This window comes from Saimiri boliviensis, chromosome 1, assembly GCF_048565385.1.
Source record: "Saimiri boliviensis isolate mSaiBol1 chromosome 1, mSaiBol1.pri, whole genome shotgun sequence".
Taxonomy (NCBI): domain Eukaryota; kingdom Metazoa; phylum Chordata; class Mammalia; order Primates; family Cebidae; genus Saimiri; species Saimiri boliviensis.
Genome location: NC_133449.1, coordinates 164,224,653 through 164,237,443, shown reverse-complemented (window position 1 = coordinate 164,237,443; position 12,791 = coordinate 164,224,653). Strand labels below are relative to the sequence as shown.

At 37.9% G+C, this 12,791-nt stretch overlaps 1 protein-coding gene and 1 non-coding gene across 2 annotated transcripts in view; both read right to left on the bottom strand.

Moving 5' to 3' along the window:
* The window catches only part of LARS1 (leucyl-tRNA synthetase 1), a 74,790-nt gene that overhangs the window by 20,622 nt on the left and 41,377 nt on the right, over nucleotides 1-12,791 (bottom strand). The window contains exons 16-23 of the mRNA XM_039475920.2: nucleotides 10,073-10,158; nucleotides 9,921-9,986; nucleotides 9,726-9,808; nucleotides 8,870-9,008; nucleotides 8,309-8,521; nucleotides 5,612-5,669; nucleotides 2,348-2,411; nucleotides 408-591 (exon numbers count right to left, since the gene is read on the bottom strand). Of these exons, the coding sequence (XP_039331854.1) occupies nucleotides 408-591; nucleotides 2,348-2,411; nucleotides 5,612-5,669; nucleotides 8,309-8,521; nucleotides 8,870-9,008; nucleotides 9,726-9,808; nucleotides 9,921-9,986; nucleotides 10,073-10,158 (893 nt within the window). The remainder of the gene's footprint in view (nucleotides 1-407; nucleotides 592-2,347; nucleotides 2,412-5,611; nucleotides 5,670-8,308; nucleotides 8,522-8,869; nucleotides 9,009-9,725; nucleotides 9,809-9,920; nucleotides 9,987-10,072; nucleotides 10,159-12,791) is intronic.
* LOC120365592 (U6 spliceosomal RNA) lies at nucleotides 6,963-7,069 on the bottom strand. The gene has a single exon (XR_005580483.1). It is a non-coding gene; the product is annotated as a U6 spliceosomal RNA (small nuclear RNA).

Below are 12,791 nucleotides of genomic sequence, written 5' to 3'. Positions count from 1 at the left end.
CTTTTAATCTACTTTTCCTTTAACCATTTTGCCCTGTTCTAAAGCAAGACAGCATGGCAAAACGGTTATGAGAACAGGTTTTCAAGACAGACAGATGCAAGTTCATATCCCAAGTTTGCAACTACTAGCTTTGAAGCATGTAAGGAAATACTTAATGTTCTAAGCTTCAGTTTCTTTATTTATAAAACAGAGCTAATTATATCTATATTATTTGAGGTTGCTTTGAGGCTAAAGTCAGATAACGGACACAAAATACTTAGCATAGCACCTGGCACAAGTAAGCCTTCAATGAATACTAGCTATTATTATCATTAATTTATTTTATTTGAAAAAAGAAAAAGAAAACTTTAAAATGCACCAGGACTAAGTAATTCTAAAATACAAAATGATTGGGATCTACAGATTACCTGGCAAAAACTCTGTCATTGAAAGTGTCAGCAGGACCACTTCTTAGGCTGTCCCAGTTGGCAACCATTTCTTTCACCCATTCTACCCAGGTGTACAGACGAAGGATACCTGCATCTGCCATGGCTTCCACAAAGTTGGCATCTTCTACAGTGTCACCAGCATCAGCCAGAGCCAAACGCATTCCTGGAAGAAGAAAAAAAGTCAATGAATTAAAAATATGGTTACTGTGTATCAATTGTGTCCTATGTGTCCAGCTGGGTACATTGCAAAGCCCATATATAAATTAACAAATGCTTTAAAGGACTGTCCCACATCAAAAACAAAACTTAAAGTCACCAAAAGGTAGCACACCTAACTGTGATGTTAAAATATTCGAACCATCTATATTGATCTGCATCTGCTTAGCATCATTATATGTTTCTTCTCAGGCATGTTGAGTTAATGAAACAAAGTGATCTTTAATTAGGCCGAGACAGAAAATGATAAACTGGGGATAGAAATAGATATACATTTCTATGTGGTTCTCTTAACATCTCAGCCTCATTTAGAGGTGGCATAATACATTTTAATGCATAAGAATACATACTGGTACCTTATATGTACAAACGCATATGAATTTTTCTGAGTTTTAAAACTAGTTTCTTACAAGTTTACCACTAATAAAACTTTACTTTTTCAAATCTCACCTCTTAGTACTACCGAAATCTTCCATTCTAAAATATTGGAAAAAAAAACAAAAAAAACAAAACTAAATGTCCATCAATTAAACCTTAGGACATTCCTATAATGCAGGCGTCCCCAAACTTTTTACACAGGGGGCCAGTTCACTGTCCCTCAGACCATTGGAGGGCTGCCACATACTGTGCTCCTCTCACTGACCACCAGTGAAAGAGGTGCCCCTTCCTGAAGTGTGGCGGGGGGCCGGATAAATGGCCTCAGGGGACCGCATGCGGCCCGTGGGCCGTAGTTTGGGGACACCTGCTATAATGGAACACTATATTGTTAAAAAAAAAAAAAAAAAAAAAAGAGGGAACTCATTATGTAGTTTTCTGTCTTTAGCTTTGGTGTCCAATCAAAACATTCAAGTTCTACCATATGCCTTTTTCACTTAACAATTCATATTTGTATACTAACCCATACATACACATATCTATGTCTATTTTTATATCTATATACAAAATAAAAACCATAAGCTCATACTTTTATCACCAAATCCAATCCAACCCCATAGGGCTCATTCTAGCATTCTCCCTTTATTTATTTATAGCTTCTTTTTCTGATAGTGAGCTCTGTGAGGCAGAGATTCTCATTATCTACCTGGTTACTTATTTATTCAATCCTAATATATACACATAAAGTAGTTTCATAATTGCTTATATATCTTGTAAGAAACAGACTAACTATAGTATTTGGATACAGTTCTTTCTGCCGTTGGCTTTGGTGTCCAGTCAAAATACTGAGAACACAAACTGCATTAGCCTTGATCAATAAAAAGTACCATGATGACCAATGACTAATCATATAAGACATTAATGGTTCCTTCAGCACAGTGCATTTCTTCTCTTGACAAAGTAATAATAAAATGTAACAGGACTCTGTCTCAGTTAAAAATAATGGAATATAAAATACAGAGGAAATATCTTGGAAAACCTTCTACATACTCAACATCTTTACAAAACAAGTCTTGAATCTTAGCGATGATAGTGAGTTCATTAAAAGAAGACTCAAAGTAACTTCCACTTGATATGTTCCTGAATACATCATGTCAGCAATTCTTATATTTTAAATATTATGTTGCTCATCCACAAAGGAAACATTAATATTTTTAAATTTTGTTAAAAAGCAAAACAGAGAGTAAAATTAAAACACCAATTTTCACTTGTCTTCTATAAGGAGAGCTGGACCCTATGGAACAGCAGTAAGAAAAATGTTTACTCACCATCTGCTGAAAATTTGTCAATAGCTTGGGTCAAAGTGAGGAAGTTGCCTGTGGATTTTGACATCTGAAAGAGTCAGTGATCAAGCATTAATAACAGTAATATAAATAAAATAAATCAAATCAACCAAATAAAATTAACTAGGTTGGTCATGACCAGATAAAAACAAAAAGGAATTTGAAATACAGAAAGGAAAAGATATATTAATTTTAGAGAGGTCAAAACTGAAGTTCAGTCAATAAGTGACTTGTTTGGGTCACTCAGCTATCAGTGACACAGCTAGAAGAGGACCTCCAGACTCAGGCTCAGTCCACTGTGGCTTAGCCTATACTCCAGGCCTCCCCAAACTTTTTACACAGGGGGCCAGTTCACTGTCCCTCAGACCGTTGGAGGGCCGCAACATACTGTGCTCCTCTCACTGTCCACCAGTGAAAGAGGTGCCCCTTCCTGAAGTGCAGCAAGGGGCCAGATAAATGGCCTCAGGGGGCCGCATGCAGCCCGTGGGCCGTCGTTTGGGGACACCTACTATACTCTCTCCTGGTAATTGGGTTAGAGATGTGTAATGACTCTACTATAACTCTGGAACACCAGCTGGTTACCCACGGAAGAGCTTTACAGCAATTAAAATCATTCTGAAATGGAATGGACCAGCTCATGAGGCTGGAGTTCGAATTCTAGGAACCCTCCTATCATTAATTAGGGTCACAATAATCGGTTGTTCAAGTTGTGCTCTGCCTGAGGGCAACGCAACTGAAGAGGGGCCGCTCACAGCCTAGCAATCTTTATTGTTTCAAAATGCTGATGTCAAAAGGAAATGATGATTGTATCAGTTTTCTATTATACTACATGGCAATACATATCTTGTTCTAATAAAATCAATATAGTACAACAACGTTCAGACAGACCAAAGAAAACGTCATGTTCTAAGAGGAATAATATATACATTGTTCCTCTTTGACTTAAACAAAGAAGAAACGAGTTCAATAATTAAGTTCCTTGTTGATCTAACAAAATCTATTAAAATCTCCTGTGCTTCTAAACAGCAGTTTTTCAGTCTAATATACAGATAATCTTGAAGGAATTTTTTAAATTACCTTTCAATATTACGGCACAGGATCAGTCTGATGTTACATAATGCAATTTATGTCATCTGCCATTTGTTTAAACCTACAACTATTTTCTTTCTTTCTTTCTTTAATTTTTTTTTTTTTTTTTTGAGACAGAGTTTCACTCTTGTCGCCCAGGCTGGAGTGCAATGGCACATTCTCAGCTCACTGCAACCTCTATCTCTCAGGTTCAATTGGTTCTCCTGCCTCAGCCTCCCGAGCAGCTGGGATTACATGTCTGGCTAATTTTTTTGTATTTTTAGTAGAGACAAAGTTTCACTGTTGGCCAGGCTGGTCTCAAACTCCTGACCTCAGGTGACCCACCCGCCTTGGCTTCCCAAAGTGCTAAGATTACAGGCATGAGCCAACGTACCCGGCCCCCTACAACTGATTTTCATTATGACACAGCACTTTTGACAACTAATACTGTCATTACTATTCAGTTGGTTACAGCAAAATTCATTGGTTGTAACAAATCCAATTTGTTACCATTTTTATTAATGAGAAATAAATAATACTATAACTTTTTTTAAGTCAAGGAGGGGGTGCCTTCTCTAATTTGCACAAAAGTATTATAGGGGCAAATGAGGGGTCTGTCAAGTTTGCAGAACTTCCTATTGAGGATATTGATTAGTAAAATAAATTCCTATGAAGTCTGTTTTAAAAACACACACACACACACATATTATTAACAGTAACAGTAGTGATAATAACAGTAGAAGCATAGAGAGGACTACTATACTGCTTGAGAAGGAGCATTAAGTGACACCTAAAAATCCTACAGACTCCAAAATTCTATCTTTCCACTAATTTAGTGGCCAGTCACAGTATAAAACAAAAAGCACCAAACCATTTTCTCAAATTAGTAAGAAAAATAGCTCTTCCTGCCAGCTTGGATCCTGTGGAGGCCTACTGGGAAGAGGATTTCTAAAAGGAAATATGTCTGGAAGGCTGTGGTCCAAGACCATTTTTGCTGGCTATAAGCAGGGTCTCTGTAACACACAGCTCTTTGTAAAACTGAAGGTGCTGGCTGGGAGCGGTGGCTCATGTCTGTAATCCCAGAACTTTAGGAGGCTAAGGTAGGCAGATCACAAGGTCAGGAGTTCGAGACCAGCCTGGCCAACATAGTGAAATTCCATCTCTACTAAAAATACAAAAAATTAGCCAGATGTGGTGGCAGGCACCTGTAATCCTAGCTACTCAGGAGACTGAGGCAGGAGAATCACTTGAACCTGGGAGACAGGGGGAAGCAAGCCGAGATCGCGCCACTGCACACCACCCTGGGCGACAGTGCGAGACTCCATCTTAAAAAACAAAAAAAAAATTAAGGTATTTATACTCAAGATGAAACAATTCTATTTGGGAAGAGATGTGCTTATGTATACAAAGCAAAGAATATTACAGCGACTCCGGGCAGCAAACCAAACCAAACCAGAGTAATCTGGGGAAAGGTAACTCGGGCCCACAGGAACAGTAGCATGGTTCATGCCAAATTCCTATTGGACACAGAATCTGAGTGATGCTGTACCCCTCAAGGATTTAACCTAATGAAAAGTCAATAAATAAAGGTGAATTTGTTAAAAAAAAAAAAAAAATGTCAGGCTCGGTGGCTCACGCCTATAATCCGTGTACTTTGGGAGGCCGAGGCAGGCAGATCACGAGGTCAGGAGTTTGAGATCAGCCTGGCCAACATGATAAAACTCTGTCTTTACTAAAAACACACAAAAAAATTGTGTCACCTTTTGCCACTCTAAATACAAGTGTTATAAATAGGCAACTTTTCCCTATCTCTCCCTTCAATTAATACTACCTATTCCCCTTGCTCAATTTTAAAGATAAAAATCAATTTATGCTTAGTCCTAAATATGCTAATTGGAAGGTTTTTAACTCTGATTAATTCATATTATTTCTTATTTATTAATTTTTTTGGTAGTGGCTCACTATATAGTTGAGGGCTCACTATATTGTCCAGGCTGGTCTTGAACTCCTGGACTCAAGTGATCCTCCCACGTTGGCCTCCCAAAGCTCTGGGATTACAGGAATGAGTCACCATATCCAGACACATTATTTCTTACACACATTTTTTTAAAAAAGTGCTATACCCTAAATCTGAAAAACCTTCCACAGAATTTTAAATTTTCAAGATGCAACAAGCTTTACCTTCTCAGAGTTCAGGAGGAGATGTCCATTTGCTCTCACAGCTCTAGGCCATTTGTCACTTCACAGGTAAATGTTTAAAGACGGAAAATAAGAGACAAAGAAAGATGATAGTTCAGGCTTAAAATTCTGAGGTGAAAGCTAATCGACTCATAAAGGTTTGCTAAGATAAATTTTGTACAAGGATATATACTGTAGTCTTTTGTAATGGGAAATGAAAACAAACCAAAGGACTGGCTACACACACCATGATACAGGTACACAAGCATGTTAACTACTTAGGTGGGGCTACACATACAGATACAAAAAGATCTGAAAAATATGTGTGAAAACATAAGGCAGAACAGTATAAACAACATGGTTTCTTTGTATACATTAAAAAATAAATAGATATAACTCGATCAAGACAGTTGCAGATGAGCAAAATGAAAAAAGAAAAAGAAATTTAAAAAATTTTTTAAAAGCAAAAGAAATAAAATTTTAGGCCGGGCGCGGTGGCTCAAGCCTGTAATCCCAGCACTTTGGGAGGCCGAGGCGGGTGGATCACGAGGTCGAGAAATCGAGACCATCCTGGTCAACACGGTGAAACCCCGTCTCTACTAAAAATACAAAAAACTAGCTGGGCCTGGTGGCACGTGCCTGTAATCCTAGCTACTTAGGAGACTGAGGCAGGAGAATTGCCTGAGCCCAGGAGGCGGAGGTTGCGGTGAGCCGAGATCGCGCCATTGCACTCCAGCCTGGTTAACAAGAGCGAAACTCCGTCTCAAAAAAAAAATAAAATAAAATTTTAAAAATAAAAAAATAAATAGAGTTATAGGATGCTGGTATGTAAAAATCACAAGAAAACAACAGCATCATGATGAGTTTTGGGAAATAGAGCAGTGTGCAGGAAAGGGTGAAAGTTCACTTTTAACTTTTCACCTTTATGTACTCTTTAAAATTTCAAACTATGTACATGTCATTCATTCATTCTAGCAATGAGATCATATGGGAGGTTGACAGCAAGAGTTCTGGAGCCAATCTCTCTGGATTTCCATACTGTCATTTATTAGCTGGGTAGCTTCGGGTGATGATTTATTCCTCTATTCCTCAGTACAATTCCCTGCCTACAGAAAATTAATACTGAAGATCCTCCTCGAAAAGCTGTAGTGAAAGGAATTACTTAAAGTGATTTAAAGTACCTGACATAAGCATTTGATGTTATTACTTATCCATAATTTTTAAAAACCTAATAAATGTGAAAAAAATTGGTGCAAAGGGATGAAGACTCAACTTATTGGTAAAGAATACTTCTGGGATATCCAATTTGCCTCAAAATACATTTTATTTTTTATTTTATTTTTTTCTTTTTTTTTTAAATATGGAACGCTTCACGAATTTGCGTGTCATCCTTGCGCAGGGGCCATGCTAATCTTCTCTGTGTCGTTCCAATTTTAGCATATGTGCTACAGAAGCGAGCACAAAATACATTTTAAACAATAGAGAAAAATACTAGGAACAGGTGCAATGGCTCACACCTGTAATCCGAGTACTTTGGGAGGCAGAGACAGGAGGAACACTTGAGTCCAGGAGTTTGAGACCAGCCTAGGCAACAAAGTGAGACTTCATCTCTACAAAAAATAAAAAAACTTAGCCAAGCATGGTGACATGTGGCTAATCTCAGCTACTCAGAAGGCTGAGGTGTGAGGATCACTTGAGCCCGTGAGGTCAAGGATACAGTGAGCCAAGATCATGCCACTGCACTTTAGCCCAAACAACAGAGCCAGACTCTGTCACAAAAATAAATCAATCAATTAAGTAATTAATAATACTGGATGACAAGTAGTGTAAGAACCACATTAAATTTATTTTATTCCTCTGGGCCAAGCACGGTGGCTCATGCCTATAATCCCAGCACCTTGGGAGGCCGAGGCAGGCAGATAACCTGAGTTCAGGAGATTGAGACCACCAGCCTGGCTAATGTGGTAGAACGCCGTCTCTACCAAAAACACGAAATTAGCCAGGCGTGGTGACACACGCCTGTAATCTCAGCTACAGGAGGCAGGAGAATCACTTGAACCTGGGATTCCATGCCACTGTACTCCAGCCTGGGCAACAAGAGCAAAACTCCACCTCAAAAAAAAAAAATTTTTTTTAATTTATTCCTCTACTTCAAAATCTTCCTTTTATTCCTTATTCTTATATTCTAAATACAAGAAGCCACAAAAGATTGTGTTGGTTTTATGAAATAAAATTTGAACAGAGTGAGGTTTGTTTCCTCAGCTACTTGAGAGACTAGAGGGAAAAGTAGAGACATATCTAGGTAAAGAGGGAAAAGGCTAGAAGGATTACTCTGAAGAAACAAACTCTAGTCAGAATGTTGCTACAACTAATGACAGAATCTTGGGGCTCTCTGCTCTAAAGAGAAGGTTCCTTCCAATTCTAATGTTCTAGAATTATTTCTGTATCTAACAGGTCAAATGAATTACTAGCAGACCAGGAATGCACCTGAGATGATGTGCTTTGGTGCCTTGGGTAAGTATGTGGATTTCTGGGTATAACAGATAGGAGGTAACCTTTCTGCTTCAGTACATATTTAAGATAAGAAAAAGAACATAACTGGCAAATCTCCCCTCCACAATAATTTCTTAGATATTTGAAGGCACAAGACACCGCCATTGACAACCAACAAATTTAGTCCACACCTATTTTAGTATTCACCTTTGTTCCGGCCACATAGCCACATGATTATAAAGGTAGTATGAAAGATGATTTGGAACAAGATCCTTGCCAGAGACTCGAAGATCAACAGGATACCAGAACTCAAACTCCTGCTTTAACTGATCTAATTTTTCCTTTGGGATCTCAGTCTTAGGAAATGGAGCATCCGTGAAGAAAACATAATCCCACACTTCCTTGGTCATCTGTTGCGGTCTGTATTAAAAATAAAACAAACTATTTTATATATATATATATATATATATATATATATATATATAATTTCTTTGAAAGAATCAATACCCAAATCTGACGATGAATTAGGAATCTCTTTCTTAATGTAGTTACAAGAACAAATAAGGACAACAGCTTCCATAAGACTGAAGAGTACATAATGATAATAAGGAGCTATTTATTAATTTTTCCCAGTTCAATAGTAAAAAAGCAAAAACATTACAACTAAATTCTGCTAAATAAATTCTTATGAAAACATTTCAATATGTAAATCAAAGATCACAACTCTTACTAGCAAATTATGCTCCTTTCCCTTATCTGTTTACCAACCTAATGCCCAGCGGAGACTCTGCCTGTCCATGCAAGTCACCCCCCTGCAACAGGTGTGCGACTGTGTAAAATGCCATGTAAATAGTGGAGTCAGAAAGTGATTCAATCAACCATTGCTCATCCCAAGGCAGGCGAGTGCCTAAAATATAAAAAGTAATGCATGAGGAACCTAAGACACATTTCATCTATAGAATCCACATTTTTAAGAAGGCTTTAGCATTTACAAAGATAACTTATTTAGGAAGCTCTTAAATTATTCTTGATTAATAAAAATAAAATAGTAGATAAAAGACAAAATGGTCCAGGCATGGAGGCTCATGCCTGTAATCCCAGCACTTTGGGAGGCTGAGGCAGGTGGAGTCCAAGACCAAACTGGCCAACATGGTGAAACCCCATCTCTACTAAAAATATTTAAAAAAATTAGCCGAGCATAGTGGCAGGCACCTGTAATCCCAGCTACTTGGGAAGCTGAGGCAGGAGAATCACCTGAACTCGGGAGGTAGAGGTTGCAGTTAGCCAAGATCACATCACTGCACACCAGCCTGGGCAACAGAGCAAGACTCTGCCTCAAAAAAATAAAAAATAAATAAATAAATAAAAAAGACAAAATGGTTGAAGCTTGGAGTCTCTCTATAAAAAAGTCATACCATAAAACCTACATAGATTAGAGAGGACATAATTTCTACCACCAAGTAGATGATAGAGGACTACATCCTAGTTTTCCTGACCATCTAACCAAAACCTCTTGCTTTCAATTCAGAAAACACTAGAACTGAGGGGAGCGGAAAGGTAAAAACATGTATTTTCTGTGTAACTGGCAAAGTTATCCAAAGAGAAAAATTTAAAGTTTGTTTACCTAAACCGTAAGTTCTTGAGCACGCATGTTCTTGTAGCCAAGCTAAGGTGGCTTCAAAATTCCTCCTGGTCTCCTCACAGAATCTAGAAAAAAGCAGAAGACAAAGTGTCTGTATCACTTCACTTCTTTGTTTCATTTCAACTTTATTGTTTCCACATTTTTCATCTTCTTTTTCCTCCCTTTCTCCCATCTTACGTTTCCAGGTTCTTCAAGCATTGAGATGTCTGTTTCTTCCAGTTCTCTTCTCCATAATCCAAGTACCTGGGAGTGGACAAATGGATTTTTTTTTTTAAGTCAAAGATGAGCAAATTGACTACGGGAATTATCTTGCTATAAGAGAGACTAACCACTGGTCACACAGAGCCACGACACATTCATCTGAAGACCTGGACATCACTTGTTTCTCTGGTTCCATGTAAATAAGTGCATCTCCCTAAAGGAAGGTAAATAAAAACGTATTTAGATACTATGTCAAATCAATCTTCATTCCTCAAAGATGATAAAAATTTCTTCAGAAAAATGCTATATCACCAATAACTGAAACCCCACATTTTCATTACGTCTTCCCCATCTTCCCCAGGTCAGTTATCTTCTACCTTTTCCTTTATATAACACTTGCTTTTAAAAGGCATGAATCTTCATCAAGTGGATCACTTTCTCCAGCTACAGATTATCTCGTTTAAGTGAAAAATAAAACAGTGAACAAAGAGGAAAAAAAACACAAAAGATGGTTAGAAGTTTTGAACCCTAAGGTTTGAAAAGTTAGGCTTCCTATGACAGTTTTCCGGGGTTTTTTTGCGGGGTGGGGAGGGCATGGTCCTATGGAAGCTTTTAAATCCTTCTTATAAACTGCTTAAAAATAAAAAAGATACACAAAGACGAAACATAGAAAATCTTGTTACTGAAGATTTATAGTGCCATGAAAAATTTCCACTAGAAAACTGACCATGCTTTTGATTTTTTACCAAATATAAATCTCTCTTAATGCTACTATGATCCTAAATATTTTAAGCATAAAAACTGATCATGCTTTTGATTTTTTACCAAACATAAATCTCTTTTAATGCTATTATGATCCTAAACATTTTAGGTTAGGATAATTTTTAAAAACAAAGTTCAGCATTATTATTCATAAAATGATTCCATGCTCTGTTTTTAATGCAATTCTTCTCACTGAAATTAAATAGCTGGGATTTGGTTTAAAGATGGTAACTTAAAAACAGACATTTAACTCCCTCTCAAAATACCAATAAAAAGACAACAATGAGGGTTTTTTGGTTTTTTTTTTTTGCAAGTGGTATGAACCTACAAACTTTGGCAAAATGAATGAGAGAAAAGTATTCACTGAATTTTTAAAACAAAAAAGCGACATGAATGAGAAATTAGCAGAAATTAAAAAGCTATCTGAATCCTAAGACAACAATAGAAAAATCTAAGAAGCAATCCAGTTTGTACTCTAGTACCCCTAAGAGACTCAGAAATTGGTGGAATTAAATAGCTCTAAAAATAGAGGTAAGGTGAGACTGAAAAGAAGAGCATCAACTAAAGTCATTTAAAGAAGTGGGTATCCTGGAAGTGGTGAAAAAATAAAAAAAAATAGAGGTTAGAACCCCATATACTGCCCCTACCTGTGCCAGAATTTTAAAAAAAAAAAGGCTAATTCTCTGGAAAAGATAAAAAAAGTCTCTGAACTACAGAGAAAGTTAAAGTATCACAGTAAAAACAAGGGAGTTAAGCGGAAGTCAGCATACCATGTTGGTACACATTCCTAGCTATCTTCGCCCATTCAAATCCCAAAATGCTCAGTTGCTTAGATCTTTTTTCTTTTCTTTTCTTTTCGAGACAGTGCTTTCTCACCCAGGCTGGAGTACAGTGGTGCCATATCGGCTCACTGCAACCTCCGCCTCCCAGGTTCAAGCAATTCTCGTGCCTCAACCACCCAAATAGCTGAAATTACAGGCAGGTGCCACCACGGCCAGATAATTTTTGTATTTTTAGAAGAGACAGGGTTTTACCATGTTGGCCAGGCTAGTTTCAAACTCTTGACCTCAAGTGATCTGCCCACCTCAGCCTCCAAAAGTGCTGGTATTACAGGTGTAAGCCACCATGCCTGGCCACTTAGACCTTTTGAGCTAGAGATTGGAAGAATCCTCTGTAAGGAAATCTAACAAACCCAAACGCAAATACTAAAAAAAATTAACATCCAGGAGTCCCCAAGGCCCAAATGGCCCTTTCTAGATCTCCCCCAGTGAAGCCCAATGACAAGTCCTACCCATATGCAAAAACAATTCTATTACATCTAAATACATTACCTATCAACAGCCTTCCTCAGAGAAATAAGATTAAGATGTTCCGTCTATGAAACAAGAATAGCATCCTACAACAAAGGACCAATCAGCCAGGCATGGCAGCATATGCCTGTAGTCCCAGCTACTCAAGAAGCTGAGATGTGAAGATCACTTGAGCCCAAAGCCAGACCAGCCTGGGCAATATAGCAAGATCATTATTTAAAAAGAAAATCAGGCCGGGCGCGGTGGCTCAAGCCTGTAATCCCAGAACTTTGGGAGGCTGAGGCGGGTGGATCACGAGGTCAAGAGATCGAGACCATCCTGGTCAACATGGTGAAACCCCGTCTCTACTAAAAATACAAAAAATTAGCTGGGCATGGTGGTGCGTGCCTGTAATCCCAGCTACTCAGGAGGCTGAGGCAGGAGAATTGCCTGAGCCCAGGGGGCGGAGGTTGCGGTGAGCCGAGATCACGCCATTGCACTCCAGCCTGGGTAACAAGAGTGAAACTCCGTCTCAAAAAAAAATAAAATAAAATAAAAAAAGAAAAAGAAAATCAATCAGAAAGCAAGAATCAATTATTGGACTGGCCCAAAATTAGTAATTGTTGAATCTGGGTGATAGGTATACAGGAATTTATCATACTACTCTCTACTTTCTTATACATTTGAAATTTTCCAAATAAAGATTCTTTAAAAATAAGTTCTTATTAATTTGTATGCATACAAACACAAATAGTAAATAAAAGCACATAGTAAACAAAAGCTCAAGAGGAAAACA